Source organism: Schistocerca serialis, chromosome 1, assembly GCF_023864345.2.
Source record: "Schistocerca serialis cubense isolate TAMUIC-IGC-003099 chromosome 1, iqSchSeri2.2, whole genome shotgun sequence".
NCBI lineage: Eukaryota > Metazoa > Arthropoda > Insecta > Orthoptera > Acrididae > Schistocerca > Schistocerca serialis.
Window position 1 is genome coordinate 381,295,801 of NC_064638.1, and position 20,648 is coordinate 381,316,448.

A 20,648-nucleotide genomic window follows, 5' to 3' on the forward strand; every position below is an offset into this window, starting at 1 on the left:
ATCTTCTCACTCAGCACATTTTCTCTTCACTTTTTCTATTTTTTTTTCTTTATTATTCGAGGGAGTTTACACAGAGACACTGTCACACACATTCCCACCAAGGTAAAACAGCTCTATTTAGATTGCCACAAGGTGAGTCAATAGCAAATTGACTTCTCCAAAATCGTAAGTTTTTAGCTGACAATAGATAATAGATATAATATTGTTGCAGAAGAAGCTGAGTAGCATAGTCGCTGTAGTGTAGTGGTTAAGGTACTAGATTGTTACACGGAGGGTCGTGAGCTCAAAACCGAACTTAACTGTAAAATTTTAATATCTATATGCGGTTCGAGGATATTCTAGAAGTATCCACAAATGGCAAGAATCATTGTACTGAAATGTTCTGTAGCTGTATGTGTTCTGACCAGAGGCAGTTCGCTCCGCACCTTCATTAACTGAAGTTAGTGTTCATCATTCATCTACTTACACCTTCCTCTATGTGACATTATTCTGGAGCAGACGCTGGGTATTGGAACTTGTGATACCACATGTTATCGACGACACAATGGCTCCCATCAGGCCACGACAGAGCCGCCGTTTACGTGGTGAGAAACCCGAGTTTGAGCCATATTCAACAGATCACAATCTATCAGAGACAGAAGAAGAAGAGGATGTCACAATGACGGCAACTGTGTGCCACCACATGAGACGTCCTTCCAGGTTCTCTGGTGATGATGGCCAAGATCCAAACAAGTGGATGAAGGTATATGAGTGTATAGCCAAATTTAACAAATGGGATGACACCGTATGTTTGGTTAATGTATTTTTCTACTTGAAGGGCACTGCCAAGCAATGATATGAGAACAACAAGGAGAAGTTCACAAGCTGGGAAGTATTCCAGGTGGAACTGCGCAAGTATTTCAGCGACACACAACGACAGAAGTGCAAGGCTGAAGATGAATTTAAGTGCAGGGCACAGCGTCTAGGAGAAACGCTAGCATCCTACATTCAAGACATCTTGGAGCTGTGTAAAATAGTGGATCCTAGAATGAAGGAGGAAGATAAGGTTGCACATCTCATGATGAGTGTTGCTGAGAACATGTATCGAGCCCTACTCCTGAAGGAGGTTTCAACAGCAGACGACTTCATAAAATGGTGCCAGTATATCGAGACAATGCATCAAAAAAGAATTACATGCAAGAAAGTTGAACTGCTTCAAAACATCATATTGATGTCTGTGATGGAGGAAGCAACTCATTTCACAAGTGTTCTTCATCAGATAGTGAGAGAGGAAGTTCAGAAGGCACTTGGATTGCACGGCTAGCAATCAAGATGTCGTAAGGGAGGAAGTGGAACAGACATTGAACCCAATCTCTCGTCCTTCATTTCCCTTCAAAATGGTAAAAAAGTCGAGACCCAGGCGAAGTTCTGTTTATATAGTGCTGCATGAGGAACCTGTTTGCCCTTCTGGTATTGGTAAAGGTCAAACGGGGTGTTGACGACCACCAGCCGTTTGGAGTCCTCATCAAGTGGTATCTGATGACAAGCCTCCAAAAGATCGATTTTCGAAAAATATTGGCGTCCCGCCATGGAAGAAAACAATTCATCCGCACGAGGCAAAGGATAGGTGTCCACCACCAATTGGGAATTAATGGTGGCCTTGAAATCGCCACAAAGACGCAATTTTTCCGAGGGTTTCCTGACAATAACGAGGGGCGAAGCCCACTCACTAGAAGAAATGGGAAGAATGACCCCGAGGGCTGTCAGCCGGTCTAGCTCTTCTTTTACCTGAGTGCGGAGAGCCAAGGGGATCTGCCTCGCGCGTAGAAAACGAGGGCGAGCCGACGCCTTCAAAGTTAAATGAGCTTCAAAGTCTGAAACACGCCCCAGGCCCTCCTCAAAGATATCCAGAAAGTCAGAGATCAAAGGTTCCAATGATTGATAGGGAACATCTTCGGAGATCAACTGTATGGTGTCAGTGATAGAAAAACCGAAAGCTTGAAAGGCATCCAAGCCAAAAGGTTAGCGGAGCTCGCATCACTGACAACAATAAAAGTAATGGGCCGAGTGACTGATTTGTAAGTCACGTCGGTAGTGAATTGACCCAGTAGGGGAATGAACTGTTTACCACAACCGCGTAGACGCCGGTAAACTGGCGCCAACGGGGGCGACCCAAGGTCGGAGTAAGTTTGTGCATTCAACAAAGAAACTGCCGCGCCCGTATCTACTTGCAGTTGTAATTGGCACGACCGAACCGACACCTCGATAAAGAGTTTGTGTGCCGATGCGTCGGGAGCCTGGCCCGATGAAACTTCCTGAATGTCAATGTCCATGTCCTCTGTACCTGCTTCCTTCGATTCTTTTGAGGTTGAGCGGCAAACTTTTGCAATGTGTCCTTTTTTATTACATTTACGACCAACGGCCCAACGCTGGGGGCACTCTGACCGATCGTGATGTATATAGCACGACGCACAGGACGGCAACAGGGCCTGGCGACCGGAACTCTGTTTAGGCGCCGTGCGGGAGTGGACGTAACGGCCGGATTGTACCGCTCGCACGTCGTTCGCCCTGGACACAGTGGACGCGGCTGCGCCGCCCTGAACAGCCGCGACGTCGCACCACGCTTCCTGCTGTTGACCTGCGGCGTGAGAGACTTCATACGATTGAGCAATGGACAGGACTTCCTCAAGGGAAGGGTCTTTACGACTTTCGCAACTGCTCCGTGACAAAATGACACTTGCGACTAAGACCGTGCAGGGTAGCGGCCCACGCCCGGTAAGACTGATGGGGCTGCTTCTTGCATTGATACAACTGGACCCTAGCCGCCACAACATGCGTGCGGCGGCGATAATATGAAGACAGCAATGAACACAATGCGTCAAAAGACAAGGACGAAGGTTCCTGCAACGGCGCTAGCTGCCGCAAAACTTGATACAGCGAGGGAGATATCCAAGACAAGAAAAGAGCACAAATGCTGCCGGAGGCGATGTTCATATGCGTCCCAATCCTCCGCCGTCTCGTCATACGGGGGAAAAGGAGGAGGGAACGGCGCTGGAGCAGACTGCGTGGAGAGCAACGCCAGAAGCACTTGTTTCATGGTTGCCATGAGCTCCGTCTGCTGCTCAACCAAAACCCGCACTACATCCTCCATGCCGTGGATAAGCTGTGAAACCGGAATAACGACGCAACACGCGAAAGAACGATTCCATCCTCTTCGCCAATTGTGTAGTAACACGGTTCACGTTTTCCATCGCCCTTCACATAGCGTAGACCGGGAACTGTCTCCTAGGCATGCCCAATGTGAACTGACTGGGCACGGCCCGTGCTGCCTGAGTTTTTGTTGTTGTTCCGCCGGCAGAGGTCGCGGCCGAATTCTCGCGTGCCCTCTGGTGGACGGGACTCTACTTGCGGCAACTACCGTCCGTGACGCGCCGTGCCGATGTGCGCCTCCCGTGATCTTTCTGGTGGCTACTGCAAATCTAGCCTCGGGTTTTGACCCGCGGTCCGAGCTCTACTGTAGTCAGAGAATGCAGGCTTTCTCTCAAAATGTAGTGAAACCATGTCAACTATTTTTCTGTTTCATCCCTTCCTCATGCAATTCCTCTGTTTCTACCATTGTAACTTGCACATTAAGAACATACAGGGTGATCCACTGATAGTGAGTGGGCCAAATATCGCACGAAATAAGCATCACATGAAAAAACTACAAAGAACGCAACTCGTCTAGCTTGAAGGGGGAAACCAGATGGTGCTATGGTTGGCCCAATAGATGGCACTGCCATAGGTCAAACGGATATCAACTGCGTTTTTTTAAAATAGGAACCCCCATTTTTGTTACATATTCATGTAGTATGTAATGGAATATGAATGTTATAGTTGGACCACTTTTTTCGCTTTGTGATGGTTGGCGCTATAATAGTCACAAACGTATAAGTACATGGTATCACGTTACATTCCGCCATTGCGAATTAATGTATGGTGCGGCATTATGGGAGGAAGGATAATTGGCCCCCATTTTATCAATGGCAATCTAAATGGTGCAATGTATGCTGATTTCCTACGTAATGTTCTACTGATGTTACTACAAGATGTTTCACTGCATGACAGAATGGCGACGCACTTCCAACGTGATGGATGTCCGGCACATAGCTCGCGTGAGGTTGAAGCGGTATTGAATAGCATATTTCATGACAGGTGGATTGCTCGTCGAAGCACCATACCATGGCCCACACGTTCACTGGACTTGGCATCCCCGGATTTCTTTCTGTGGGGAAAGTTGAAGGATATTTGCTATCGTGATCCACCGACAATGCCTGACAACATGCGTCAGCGCATTGTCAATGCATGTGTGAAAATTACGAAAGGCAAACAACTTGCTGTTGAGAGGAATGTCGTTACACTTATTGACAAATGCATTGAGGCTGACGGACATCATTTTGAGCATTTATTGCATTAATGTGGTATTTACAGGTAATCATGCAGTAAAAACATGTATTCTCAGAAATGATCAGTTCACAAATGTACATGTATCACATTGGAACAACAGAAAAAAAAGGTTCAAACATACCTACGTCCTGTATTTTAATTTAAAAAACCTACCTGTTACCAACTGAGCCATATGTTTGTGGCTATCACAGCGCCATCTATCACAAAGGGAAAAAAATGGTCCAACCAAAACATTCATATTTCTTTACGTACTACACAAATATGTAATAAAAAATGAGGGTTCCTATTTTAAAAAAAGCACAGTTGATATCCGTTTGACCTAAGGCAGTGCCATATAGCGGGTCAACCATAGCGCCATCTGGTTTCCCCTCTTCAAGCTAGACAAGTTTCGTTCTTTGTATTTTTTTGTTTGACGCTTATTTTGTAAGATATTTGGCCCAGTCACAATCAATGGACCACCCTGTATATAATTTCTATCAGGATTCCTGTGTTTACAAATTACTTTGCTTCACCAGCCAGATGGATGGCATTATTGTCCATTTGGCTGCCCAGTACAAGTCTGTCTATCTGGCGCCACTTTGGTGACTTGTGTGTCAATGAAGATGAGATGGAACAGTTAGGACACCACAAACACCCACTCCCTGAGTGAAGAAAATTTCTGACCAGGCTGGAAATTAAACTCGAAACCCCATGATTAAGAGGCAGTGATACTAACCATAGACAACAAGCTGCCAGATTAATAAACTGTATATTTTTTTCTGCATTTGCTTGTAGTTTGTGTTGGATATCCTTGCACCATCAGTCATTAATCATGTAACAACAGAATCAGTCTTTGGTAACATGATGTAAACCGAAATAAGATTGATACCTCAGAAAACAAAAATGGTAACTTAGTGGTAGTGGAATTAATAGTACTTCCTGATGTTCTTTCTAGTACCAGCTATCAGGTTCACGAAATTTATTATGTGGTCACATACTGGTGAGTTGAGAGTAGCTTAATGTGTACATCTCTTTCCCAAGTCGTAGGACAGTACCAACTAGACAATCTTACAGTGATACACACCTTACAATAAACAAATATCAAAGATTCACTAAGCAACATGAATTCAAATGAGAAGGTGTAAACTAACCTCCACACCAGTAATGACTAATGGGCAGCTCTTGAACTGTATTGCCTCTCACTATATAATATTACTCACTAACGAATGTCCAATTAACAGCTCAGAGATGGAACACACAATGACAGGAAAACAAATCACAATGCTGAACAATAATTAATGTAGAGTAGTGAAATTTTGAAAATACATTTGTCTAGGTAACATAATTAAGGATTAACACTGTAAGATCACAGTGCGAGACAAGCCTTTGCAAATGTGGAATTCTCATCATTAATATCCAGTGTAACCACTAGAATGCTGAATGCAAGAGTTCAATTAGCGTGATAGAGTTCTATGTCTCTTGCACTTGGTCAGACAATACAGGGACGGTTAATGCTGTTTGTGCATGATGCTGGAGTTATCACCCAATGACATCCCATACATGCTCAATTGATGATCTAGAAGGCCAAGGCAGCATCTCGATGCTCTGTAGAGCATGTTTGTAGTCGGTATGTGTTAATTTGCTGGAAATACCCCCTGTAATTCTGTTCATGAATGGCAGCATAACAGGTCATTGCCATACAAATCTGCAGTCATGTGCATGGGATAACCAAAAAAGAGTACTTCTGCTATCATACAAAATCACACCCCAGGCCATAACACATTGTGTAGGCAAGTGTGTCTAGCATGCAGATAGGTTGGTTGTAGGGCGTGAACTGACCATCACTGGCATCAAGGCAGAAGGAGCTTTTATCGGAAAACAAAACAGAGCACCTTCATCTTTCCCCCCATTGAGTTCTTCCTTGACAACACTGAAATCACAAATGGCAGTGATTTGGGGCCAGTGGGAAGGACGCTACAGGTCATCTGGCTTGGAGGTGTCCTTGAAGTAACCGATTTGTAACGGTTTATTGTGTCATTATGGTGCCAACTGCTACTCAAATTGCTGCTGCAGACACAGTAAGATGAGCCATAAACTCCCACAAGAAATAATCACATACAGTCAGGTCCAGTGACCTTGGAGGCCAGTAATGTAGGGCTGAATCATTTGGTCCAGGGAGACCAAAATTCATTGTTCAGTAATCCTTTGATTCAAAAATTCCTGCACTTCCAGATGCCAGTGTGACAGTGGCTCAACCTGTTGGTAAAGGAAGTCATTCGGATCAGTCTCCAACTGTGGGAAAAGAAAGTTCTCAAGCATATTGAAATGTATGCTTCCTGTAACACTGTTCTCGGCACAGAAAAATTGCCCATATTCCTTTTGCCCGCCCGGCTGGCCATGCGGTCTAATGCTTGGCTTTCCAGGCAGGAAGAAGTGCCTGGTCCCCGGCACGAATCCACCCGGCGGACTTGTGTCGAGGTCTGGTGAGCCGGCCAGTCTGTGGATGGTTTTTAGGCGGTTTTCCATCTGCCACGGCGATGTGGCTGCGCAAACAAGTTCTCCACGTACGAGTACACCACCATTACTCTACCACGCAAACATAGGTGTTACACTCATATGGAGTGGGACGTTCCCTGGGGGGGTCCACTGGGGGCCGAACTGCACAATAACCCTGGGTTCGGTGTGGGGCGGTGGAAGGGTGAAGTGGACTGGGGTAGTCGTTGTGGGGTTGTGGACCAATGCGGCTGCGGTGGGGACGGAGCCTCTCTGTCATTTCTAGGCCCCCAGGTTAACATACAATACTATACTCGTTTTCCTGCAAAAAAAAAAAAAAAAAAAAAAAAAAAAAAAAAAAAAAAAAAAAAAAAAAAAGTTGGGAGAGTCCCTCCCATGTTGTACAACTCATGTGATTGTTCCATACCCAATATTCTCACATTATGATGGTTCACCTTTCCATTTAAATGGAATGTTGCCTCATCACTAAAGTGTGGTAGGAAACTGTCATCCTCCATATTGCCAAGAACAAAATTACAGAACTCCACTCGTTATTTGCCACCTTCATGAAGAGTTTGCAGTAGCTGAATTTTGTATGGTTTCACGCGTAAATGGTGATACAACACATGCCAGACGGACATTGGGGGCATGTTGAGCTGTCGAGCTGCATGGTGAATGGATTTCTGGTTACTCCTTGTGAAACTATGGCAGATGCGTTCGATGTCTGTGTCAGACACTATGGGATGGCCCAGTGGTTTACCTCTACACGAACAAGCTGTTGCTCAGAACTGTTCATGCCATTGTGTAATGCTCTGTGCTGTAGGATGACTCACACCATCTCCAGAATGAAAGTCGTGCTGAACAATTACTACTGACCTGCACTGCGCAAAATGTAGAACATAAAATGCTTTCTGCTGTCCCGACACCATTTTTACCAGAACTGAAGAGGGCGCACACTGCTTCTACCTAGTGGGAACCATGTAAAACTCCAATGTATACTCTTTCCAACAGTATATTGTTCATCCACATATCTCAAATAACATAATAGGTATGATTTTTTAAAATCAGATAATTCTTTCTGATACATCCTGGATTCTAGTGACCACCACTGCTAGCAATCTTGTACAGTGGTTACATTCCTACCAAGTCTTTCTGCAATATCACAGAAGGGGCATTCAGGTTCTCATAGCCCTATTACACGGCCTTGTTCAAACTCAGTGAGGTGATGATAAAGGAATCTCTGTTGCCTTAAAGGTATTCTTGACTAACATCGACTCACCATGTCCAGTCTCAAAAGTAACTACCACTCACGACTGTTACAGTGTGTGCAAATCTGATTTGCATTTTCATAGTGGCACTACTAGTGCCACTGTTACACGAAGGGTGCAAAGGTTGAACAAACATCATCTTTTATATAAAGAAACATGCCAAACTACTTCATCGCACAACTACTTCTTGGTGTAGTGATTTTTTCTGTCAGTGTATGTAAGTGAGATGACATTATTGCACCTAGAATTGTTTACATAAGGGGATTTTCTCTCAAGATTAAAATCCAAGCACTTGACAATGTCATGACCTTTTGTTGGAAAGTTAGGTCTGTAAGAAAATTTACCAGAATGAACACCCACTTTGAGCGTTTACGATATTTCAGCAATGCAAATCGTACACAGTGAGGCATAACAAGTGGAACTCTGCCATCTGTTGATTTATACTCCCATGAATAGCTAAATGTTTCCCTGATTTTTCATTCTGTTTTTGATAGTGACACACGAAACATGAGGAAAGTAGAAGAACGAGTTAAAGTGTTATTTAGTCAAAAGCAAAGTTTCTAATATTCTTGATTACAATGATGCAATTAATTTTATGAGCTCACTTAATTTAAAATTATAAGTAACTGAAAATGTTACCATAGTCACAACGGAAAAACTTTTTGTGGTAATAGGCAGAACTTGAAACAGTTTAATTTATAAAATAACTGACACTGAAAGTTTAGATCCTCATAACGTCAACTGCCTATTTTGTCTCACTGCTCTAGATTCTGACTTTTAACGCTTTACTTCTATTGTTATATTTTTTCTGAATCATGACACCAATCAATTATTAATTCAGGCACTAATTAAAATTTTGCATAAATTATCTCCAAGAGGAATGCCATAGTCATGTAGGGGATTCTCAACTAGGAAGCAGAACAGTGTTCCACATACTTTTATAATTTACTAACTTCCAACATTTTTTCATAAACCAGAAAACAGTTAGGTTTCACAGTCCACTCAAAACGGTAAAAATCTACATAGCTGAATTTCAAGAGATTGTGTGTTCACCAGATCACATTATGTTCTTTAACTGGTCCATCCCACCAACAATCACATCTGTGGTCGGGAAGTAAACACTTAAAAACCATGTGTAACTAATTTGTAAAGTCTGTGGTGTGATATCATTGAGTAGGATTGTGTCAAAGTCTCCACCTCGAAGTTAAACTCGAAACATCTCCACTGATCAGCCAGAACATTATGTCCCCTTTCATACTAGACCAAAGACTCTGTTTCAAATCCAATAATGAGCTCAAGTTTCACACCCAGTGTGTCTAATGAATTTCTAATTTATTTGTTTAACACAGAGTGTATACACAAAAAAAGGTTGCATGTAGTTCATACTGTACAAATTATGGATGTATGTAGCAATGTGTCAGTCATTACTTTCATGCATTTCCCTTTTTCACTTATGCAGATTAAGATTTCACAATTTACATTAACATAGTGTCCTTACCACTTGGTTCTTTTACTAAATATCCAACCATATGATTATAGTGGGAAAAATCTCCAAAGTGGTGTTGCTTCTATCTCTGCAGCTTATAAAATAAATTTCATTTTTGTAGAATCCAATAACTGGATTCATCATCAAGACACACTGTCAACTGATTTCATTAAACTACAGAATTGGGAATGGTAGGGTGATAACTGGAGACTATAAAACAACAGTTCTTTTAAAACAGAATATATATGGTGTTTTATTGACAATTAGAAAATAACATGACTCATGATATAACTATATACAATGACAATGTCTGAGAGATCAATACTTCATACCACTATAATGGTAAGAAGACACTAGTCTTGTGCCCTGTTATCTTAGTAATGTAAATTACTGAATTCACCATTACCTAATCAAAAACTGAAACTGGGATTGTGGAATGCTTCTTTTTTAGAGTTACATGTAGAGAATGCAAGTAAACGTAAAATTGTAAAAAGTTCACTAAAACTAACAAACTGGAGGAAATTTTTCAATAGTAGAAATGAAAGTAGACACATATTCTACTTTATGTATCTTTTAAGAAGCAATTTAGTGATTTACAAAAAGCTATTACACTAATTTTAAAAATATCAAAATCAACCAAACAGTTGGTATGTTTAGAGAGAAAAGAAACTGAACTTAATGCTGAAATACAGACAATCCAGTTACTATTAAACTTTTCTAATAATGCAACATTTTGCCACTTTTATTGAAGATGAAGGTACACATCAAAACATGATTATTTTCTTCCTTCCCATACTGTGGTAAGCTTAGTGTATTTGCATTTATATATTACTTAGGTACATCTAAAGAGCCATAGTTCATACTGTTATAATTAACACACACATTAAACAGCAATAACACCGAAAAATTTGTTGCAGCTACAAAAGAGACATTGATACAATTATCCCAAATTCTTAGGAACAATACAGTCAGAAGCTACTACTAAAATAAGAATCTCTTTCTAAATCACTTTTTGCAGACAACACATGTATAATAATAACTGTAAGAGTAATACTTCTTTGAGAATGATTTCTCAGCCTGTACATCAAATTATTATTACATTTTATCATTTTTATCAAATTAATATATACTTTTAGCACAAGAAAGGAAGCACTGTTTCAGCATACCTCCAACTATTATGAACACAAATGCGTTCACCTAATTAGCTAGTGGCTTCTCTTAAAATTCCCATTTTTCATACACAATAATTTTCCTGTAGTATGGATACTGTATAAAAATATGGACATTCACTGCTATTATTTTAAATGTAAACAATGTTTTCTCTTAAATAATGATTAAATATATGTTAACAGAGTACAAGTCTGAATTTATTATTTCTTACATACCAAATCACCCTATGTTAAAGATATTGTAATAGGAGCAGATAATATTTTACCTCAAAACAGGTATACCTCATGATCTTGTTGGTAGCAAAATCAACACCCATATAAAAAGATTTAACTCACTTATGAGTCTCATTTCAAACTGAAGGATAGAAATTATCACTTTCAGTTTAACAAATGACTTCTTTCAATGGACTATTACAGTAATACATTTACAAAAATACATTATATGCTACTCTAGTTCATCTGAAATGAGGCTCACCTATCTTCCATATAAAAATAATTTAATAAACACTTAGAAGGAACAGACATCGTACAGCCATTTACATTTCTAACTTTTAAAAAATAAAGAAAAAGGGACACAATGGCCATTCTTTTCAAATGATCATACTTGTGGATAAAACTTATCAATACACAAAATCAACTGAGGAATAATAAAAGAGCAGTATAAAACTTCCGCATAAATGCACCACTAACATTTACATTAACCACTAAAACTATGAGTTTGTGCTGCGATGTTCAAGTGAAGGACGTAATGTCAGACATCCTTCAACCCAGAAGTTAGGCCGTTCCAGCATACTTTGCCACAAGGTCATTTCTTTTCCAGTTGCATCCATCCAATCCACAGATTTCCCATAGTGTTTGCCTAGAAAAGATAAGAATATAAATAAATATTGTTGCCTTGTAATGGAGACTAAAAAGTCATTACTGAAAACAAGAAATAGGAAATGCTTTTTTGTTCTGTTTTCTACTGTGAACCAATTCTCCAAATCCAATGACCCAAGCACGACTCACGCCCCATCCTCGCCTCCTACCTTCCAAACTTTACAGAAGCACTCCTGTGAACCTAAGTAGCAGACCTAAGTAGCAGAAGTAAAGCTGTGAGGACGAGGTGTGAGTCATGCTTGGGTAGCTCAGATGGTAGAGCATTTGCCCGCGAAAGGCAAAGGTCCCGAGTCACGGTCCGGCGCACAGTTTTAATTTGCCAGGTTGTTTCATTTCAGTGCACACTCCGCTGCAGAGTGAAAATCTCATTCTGGTACATCAGTGTTCCACTGGCCACTACAATCCTACGCAAGCACAAGATGACTGGTTGGAATGGTTAGGAAAAACAAAAAGGAAATCCCTAAGACTTTCACTGAGACCACTGACTGCCCAGTTTGTAGCAGCATGTTCAGATTCAGTAACCAGATCACCTTGGTGTCCTACGTTCCAAAAAGAATAAGGTTGTGATTCTTCTCTCCAGCTTTCACTGCAAAAATCGTATAGACAAATCAACAGGGGACAAAAAAATGCCTGAGGTGATTACCTACTACAATAAGACCAAAGGCGGTATCAACACATTCGATCTGTTATGCAGAACTTTCGATGTGAGCTGAATGTGCAGATGTTGGCCACTCAAATTATTCTTCCCACTACTCAACATCACTGGCATAAATGCGCAAGTGATACCCTTCTGCAACTTGCCTTGGCAACCCTTACACACCCACAATTCCTCAAAACCCTCACCGTTCTTTGAGGTCAGATTTCCAATCATCAGGAGGCATCAAGGCACCTTCCTAAACTGTTGCAGCGGCACCTCAAGGACTTTGTTCCTAGTTCCAGCAGCCAAGCTGTGACACCTTCTCTGCCAAAAAAGGTGAAGAAAAATTCAAAGTGAGAGCCATACGACCACAAGGAGGACAGAAAGATGAACTATGTATGCAAAGCCTGCAGGCTGTACATTTGTCTTGCCGAACATGCAATCTCCCTTTGTCCCAATTGCACTCCTGAAGCTAAAGCACCTGCCAAGTGACTTAAAGGCTGTTGTGAAGGACGAACACAGGCACAGATACAGAACTTGAACAGTTATCGTATGTTGGATTTATTATGTAAGCACTAATGTGTTCACTGTCAAGTGTTACAAAGATAAATGTTCACTATAAAATGATATCATGTATCGTATAAACATGCAATTTGTTCACTGTAAAATGTTCTAAAGTTATAATAAAGTGAGAAAAAGAAATGAAATGTAAAACAACGAAGTAGTAGAGGTCTTGCACGGAAAATCAATGGAGGTCTGATAATTGTAGGCATGGGGGGTTACCGCACCCCATCTTTGTGATGGTGGTAGAGGATTCACCTTTCTAATGAATGGTTAAGAATGGCCTTCACAAGAAATGGGTACTCTGACAAAGAGATAAAAAGGGTGCTACAGAGTTTCCAATGAAAAATAACTGACTAATGGGAAAGTTTTCCTTCCATTTATAAAAACTATCACAGCACTCAGAAAACACAGTATTGATACAGTGTTTACACCAATAAGAAAGGTGTGCGAATCCTGACACTGCAAAAGACCTAAACATGCTGCTTGCAACAGCAAGAGTATATAAAATCTCATGCACTTGTTGCCTAGTGTACATAGGAACTACAAAAAGAAGCATTAACACTCGTCTCTACCTACATGTGACCAACTGTCACTTGGATAAGATGGATAAATCAGGATCATGCACTAGGACCTGCTTCCTGTAACACTATAGCTAACCTTTCCACCAAAACCCTCAGCTCCACAGAAGTTAAAATCCTATCCAAACACCTCACCTTTAGCATTACACCCAAATTCAACCATGCTGGACTTGTCAAAAACCTACTCTCCTCCTCCAGATTCATGTAATGGAAGCACTTCTTTGCTGCCAATCCCTCCAATCGAAACCAACCTAATTCCAACACTGAACCCTGCCTCTTCCAGTTCATACCATGATCCTCCTGCCTAACAGGAATTCCTTACCTCCAACTTGGCGTCACCATCCTTCCCCAGGTCTCTTCCTCAGAACACCAACCTTTCAGTAGAAGGAAGAAGAGCCGTACACAAAACAAATCCTGACCTAATTATCCTACCTGCAGACAAAGGTTCCACTGTTGTTATGAATTGCAGTGACTACCTGGCAGAAGACCTCCACCGGTTATCTGACTCCTCCACCTATAAATTCTGACAGAGTGATCCCACCTCGTAAGTCCAACACAAACTCCAGTCCCTGCTTAAAACCTTAAGCCCTTCCCAGAACATCTCCCCTGAATCCACTTCCCTCCTCACCCCTATGACACTCCTCCACATACCCGTCTTCTACATACTCCCCAAAATCCACAAACCCAACAATACTGGATGCCCCATTGTGGCTGGCTATTGTGGCCCCACAAAGAATTTTGCTATTCATTTACCAACACCACCTACCAATTGCTTGTAATCTAGCCTCCTACGTCAAAGACACCAATCACTTCCTCCACCAACTCTCCACCGTCACCACCCCTTTTATACCTCATGGATCCCTGTTGATGCCACATCTTTCAAGCCCATAGTGTTACCACTATTGAAACTACCTTTCCCAATGTCCTTCAGTCTCCAAACCCACTATTTCATTCCTCAAAGCTTACTAACTTTGTCCTAACCCATAACTACTTCTCATTTGAAGGGAAGGTATGTAAACAAATCCACAGAACAGCAATGGGCACCTGCATGGCATCCTCCTATGCCAACCTCTTTAAAGGCCATCTAGAGGAGGCCTTCCTAGCCTTCCAAAACACCAAACCCCTAGTCTGGTTCAGGTTCATTGACAATATCTTCATGATCAGGACTCAGGGCCAAGAGAGCTAAGACACACTATCTTCATTCCTTCACAATCGGAACACCTTCTCTACCATTTGCTTCACATAGACCTCCACAACCCAGCATGCGAACTTCCTAGATGTTGACGTCCTCCTCTCTGATGGCTCCATCCACACACTTGTCCACATTAAACCCACCAAACACCAACAGCACCTGCATTTGGACAGCTGTCTTCTCTTTCACAGCAAAAAATCCTACCCACATAGCCTGGCTACCCAGGGTCGGCATATCTGCTCAGTGTGCTGAGGGTCTCACCAAGGCCTTCACAGACAGGCACTATTCCCCAGACCTAGTCTGCAAACAGGTCTCCCATGCAATTTCCCCTCACACCCCTAATCATTCCACCACCACCACCACCACCACCACCACCACCACCACCACTGCTTCATCACACAGTACCACCTCGGACTGGAACAACTGAACCACATCCTTCACCAGGGATTTGATTATCTACCATCATGCGCTGAAATGAGTACTCTGTCACCCACCCAACTTCCTCAACATCCTTGTCCATCCATATTCCACTCCCAATCCCAACCCCTTTGCTCAGGGATCATATTCCTGTTGAAGACCCAGGTGCAAAACTTGCTCAATCCACCAACACAGCACTTCCTTTTCCAGTCCTGTCACAAGTTTATCCTACACCATCAGGGGTCATGCCATTTACCAGCTCTGTTGCAATCACTGCACAGCTTTTTATATTGGTATGACTACCAACCAACTGTCCAACTGCCAAACTTAGCCAAGAGCAAAGTAAACCACCCTGTGGCACAGCACAGTGTCAATTTGATATGGGGAGTAGTTTCAGCTATATGATTTTTAAAAGTTGTAATGATGTGGTCTCTTCAGATGAATAAACTGGAATACCGTACTATTAAAAGATACTTTATTTTGTATATTTTATTGTCAACATAATTCACTCAGAGTTTGTAAAAGTTACAAACAAACTACTACTTATTTTTTACCATTTGAGTGAAGATGGGCCACTGAAGGACTTCCCAAAACAATGATTATAGCTGAAAGCATCAAGAAGCTGCACCATATGGTACTGAATGACACATTACAGTCCTCAGTAAAACACATCCATTTTGCTTCTACATGTTTTCTAACATCTTGTACCATTAGGTCATACTTCTGCTATTTCATCACCTCTAGGAATCCAGCAGAGAAATTGGGTGTGGCCCATCTATTATCCCTTTGCATGGCTACATTTGTTTGTTTCCTGGCCTGTGTTACTAATTCCCAACACAATTGGTGAACAACTCTCAATACTGAATGTTTTGTGCATGGAGAGTTGATATCTCACAACCTTTCACAACCTTAGGGTAAACCGGAGATACAAACCAATGGCAAACTTTCCTTTTCAAACAAACTGGAAACTTAATTTTGAAATCTCTATTCATTTTGCAAAAAGTAGTTAAGGCTATTATTACTTACATTTTTCTTTTTTTCTTTTTTTTTCTGTCTGAACATTAACTGTGTTAAATACAAATACATATCGACTGGATCTATGATTACATTATTAATTTGTACCATTTCTTTCTTAATATGTTCATGATACATCATTTTAGTCTTATTTTAACTGATTTCCTGTTCTCCCTTCAAATTTGTTATATCAGATTCTTCCATTCATACTTGAAGTTCATCTGCAGTAGAAACAAATGGAACGACGTCATTCGAAAATCAAATGATATATCCATAAGTATGTATTTATTCTTTGATTATCCAGTTCAGGAAACTGCTAGCACCCTCCAGCTCTGAAGAGAATAGTTTTGGTGATACAGAATATCCTTGCCTGGCTCCTCATTCAATTCTGAATTGTGAATTATCATCATGAAGTCAAGCAGAGGTTTCATGCCTTTATAAAATGCTTTTCATGTATATTTTATTGTCAATAGAATTCATCCAAAGTTTGTGAAAGTTACAAACAAACTACTACTTCATTTTTAACATTTGGGTGAAGATGGGCCACTGAAGGACTTCCCAAAACAATAATTATAGATAAAAGCATCAAAAAGATGCACCATAAATTTTTAACATTTGGGTGAATGACACATTATTTTTGTTGTACTAAGATAGTCTGAATCAATGTCTTGTTTCTCAAGGGCTGTCAATACACATCATGTTGAAACTGAGCCAAGAGCTTTCATAGTTCCTTTGTGGATCCCAAACAAAGTGATAATTAATACTCATTGTTTTGTTCTATAATGTTGCTCATGATCTGAAAATGGCACCTTAAAATTTCCATTTTTTTTTCTGTACGCTAGATGATAATTTTAATGAACCTCCTGTGCCTTACGCAGGGAACGCTGAAAGGTTTGTAACATTTGTATTTCTTGTCAGTCTCCTTTATTGTGAAGTATAATAATTATAACACTGTTCAGACATTCTGTAAATACGCAGTATGTTTAATAAATTCCAGACTACCTCAAAATGCACTGATGTGCAAAACTAAAAGTAACTTTCACATGATGTTTCTTTAACTGTGAAGTAACATAGGTCGATGAAACTTGAATCATACGTGGAGAGAATTGCTACAGTATATACCGATAATAACTGAAAGAAATACACAATTAGATGAACAGAAATAATACTTTTATTCAAAGACAATAATTACACTGAAGTCACCACCATTTACGAGGGTCCCCTAACATTACAAAACATGGGACATGGTTCTTAGTAAGGTGTGTGATGACCATGGACAATAATGCATGCTCTGTAGCACGCTCCCTTGCTGCCCACAAGAATGGTAAGGAAGTCTTGCTGCAGGCCATTCCATTCCTCCACAAGTGTAGTTTACAAATGCTGGATGGTCATTACTGTATGTGGATGTGTTGCAACAAGTCTCCCCAATGCAATCTGCACAAGCCCATGGGATTTATGTTGAGGGAATGGGCACCCTAGTCCAAGCACCAAATGGCCTCTCATTCCAGGAACTCCACCATCTGCACAGTTTGATCCGGGTGCACATTGTCATCCATAAAAATGAAGCCAGGGCTGAATGAGCCCGTGAAAAGAAGCACATGGGGAAGGAGTACAGTATCACAATAATGTTGACTGATGAGTATGCTGTGTTCAGAGATTTGGAGGTCAGTACACACATGCAACATTATGCCTCCCTACATCATATCAGCTTGACCACCACAATGATCATGTTCGACAATGTTCTTGGGTGCATTACATACCCTCATATGGAGAGAGTTGGGAATCAGTAATGCACCCAGGAACATTTTTGAATATGGTCACTTTGTCATCTGTGGTAATCACACACACTATTAAGATATATGGTCTACATTTTTTAATGTCATGGGGATCATAAAAAAATCTTTGAATAAATGTGTAAATTTCTGTTTGTCTCATTTTATATTTATTTCAGTTAGCTTCTGTTCTGTAGGATCTGTTTCTACACATGATCCAAGTTTCATTGAGCTAAGTGACTTGGCAGTGGTACATCATGGGGAAGTTACTTTCATTGGTAGATTTTGCACACCAGTGTAAAATAAGGAATGAAGTTTAAGAAAATTTTCATCATATTAGTTTGGTAATCAAAAGTCAATGTGGAATGTAAATAATTTAAGGAGAAAAGATAAATCCTTTTTCAAGCTAGCAAAGAATAATTAAAAATGCACAACTGCAGGTTTTGTGTACTGGAAAGAGTGTTGCCAGTCACTACAAAAACAGTACAGGAAATTTCAGTCTATATAGTTCCATATTTGTTATAGTAAAAGTGTACCACTTGTTTCTCATGCACAAATAGTTCCCAAACTTACTGAAACATCTGTGTAATTTTGCAAGTTCACTTTCTACTAATTTGCTTCCCACTTTAATCACTTTTATTGAAATGAGATAATCTCTAGGAACCTTCCCGTTCTTCTTACCACAGATGGTTTTGTACACCTCGTCTGACATGGTTTTATACATCTTAATATGCAATTACTGTGATAAAGTAATTATTTTCATTATCAAATATCAATGTTTCTAATTCATCTATTCTCCATTTAAAGAAATTTGAATGCTTGAACAACTTTGTCTCTGTTGCTAGTTACCCCGCTGTCTGCTATTGCAACTCATACAATGACTACTTCATACTCTCACTATTTGCAATTGATTTTTGTACCAGATATTCACTGTTCCTTGTCACATCCTCTTGCAGACAGTCCCAAATCATTTTGTTTAACTCAGTTTATTCTATCATGGTCCTATTACCATTTGGTTACTCTCCAATTTGCTATTAATAATAAACAAATGGTTGCAGCTTCAATGCAATTGTGGTTGGAGAAGTTGGTGTCAATGTGCTCTCTGTTGCCTTTATCAGTGTGTAAGCTGCAAGCAATCGAAATGGGTGATGTTACTGAGCCTCTCACCAGTTGTGATGTATGTTCTATCATTCGCTTCCTGCAAGCAGAAGGAGCCAGTGCCACCAAGATTCATCGGTGTTTGTGTTGTTAATGTATGCAGAATAGGGTAGGAGTGACAATGTATTATGAGGGCACAGGGGATAAAATTGAATCTGTTTGCTTATATGTGCATGATGAAAGTGGTTGAAGAGGTCATTCTGATGCGACTGGAGCCTCATGCAACAAGGCGGCTAAATTGTGTATGTGAAATGTCAGTGCACACATTCTGAATTTTCTGAAGCTGTATCTAAGATTTCATGGATAACCTACTTTTGTTACAACTAGGTAAAAAAAATGTATAAATGATGTTCAAAAAACAAAGAATGAGTTCAGACTTGGCATTCCTTTGGTGTTACCATGAAGAGTAGAATGAATTTCTGAACAAATTATGACAGAGAGGAAGTCATGTGCAGTATGTGAACTATGAAACTAGTTGGCTACTCAACATTTCACAACTGACAATGAGCTCAAGAATGCTGTCAACAACTGGTTGAAGTGCCAGGTGGCGCCATCGCTGATAAAGGGATAAAGAAGCTGGTTCATGATATGACAAATGTTTGAATGTGGGTGGCGACTTTGTGAAGAAGTAATGTCAACATGTTGGTAATGACTGTACATTAAATATTTATCTACTTTTTTTAATATAAATCTATTAAAAGCTTTTGTACTATGTCATAAGTCCTCTAAAATATGTTTCACATACTTCAGTCTTTTTCTCAACTGACTACTTTTCCCTCCAGTGTAAAGTTAATTATTCCTGAATTCTGTCCTTTCTTCAGATAATGGTCTTCCTAAGATTTACTCTAAGTTTCTTTTTTTTTTTTAATGGCTTCATTTTGTTGTGTATCTGTCCACTCAATTTTTAAAGACTGTCAAAAGTGTCATGTTTCAACTACTCCCAAAATTTCCTGGTTTCAGAATTTTCAACTGTTCATGTTTCGCTTCCATACAGTAGTATCATATGTGGCAGAAAGATTTGCAGTCTACTGATACCACATTTTTAAATCGGACACATGAAGAGGTAGTTTTTCAAGTTTTTTCAAAACAAGCTTTAATCTAACAGGTCAAAGTTTATATTCATCACTGTAACTAATGAATAAATGTACTAAATTGACCAAGAGAAGAAACTGCAGTTTTGCATCTGGATCTTGCTCATACTACTTGATGAACAAAGAACCAAGAGGAAGAGAGCAGGCAGAACAGGCATAAGATTGATATGTATTATCTTCAGCACACTCATTCTTGAACTACAACAACAAGCTCTTTAAATACACAAATGACAGTAGACATGTTACGGATCTTGTTACAAACAACAACACAGTAACAAGATAGGATTTTTAATCCTAAATTCCGAATCCACAGACTTTTTCATCTACAAGGGTGTGCTGAGAAGCAATGCCTGTTCTCGGTATTAGTTGAGGTATTACATGTCTTGCATATTACTTGGCCAACTATCCTTCTTCTTGACACATGTTGCCACCCTCTGCCCTCCGTCACCAGAGCACTCCCAACTGGCAGTTCCTTCATAACTATGTTGTTGAGTGAGAAACAGCACGCTATAATCAAGTTTCTAAA

At 40.3% G+C, this 20,648-nt stretch overlaps 1 protein-coding gene across 1 annotated transcript in view; it reads right to left on the bottom strand.

Annotated features, from left to right (window-relative positions):
• Nucleotides 1-9,875: 9,875 nt before the first annotated feature.
• The window catches only part of LOC126470940 (uncharacterized), a 520,283-nt gene continuing 509,510 nt past the window's right edge, over nt 9,876-20,648 (bottom strand). The window contains exon 11 of the mRNA XM_050098993.1: nt 9,876-11,679. Coding sequence (XP_049954950.1) covers nt 11,531-11,679 — 149 coding nt within the window. The 3' untranslated portion in view covers nt 9,876-11,530. The remainder of the gene's footprint in view (nt 11,680-20,648) is intronic.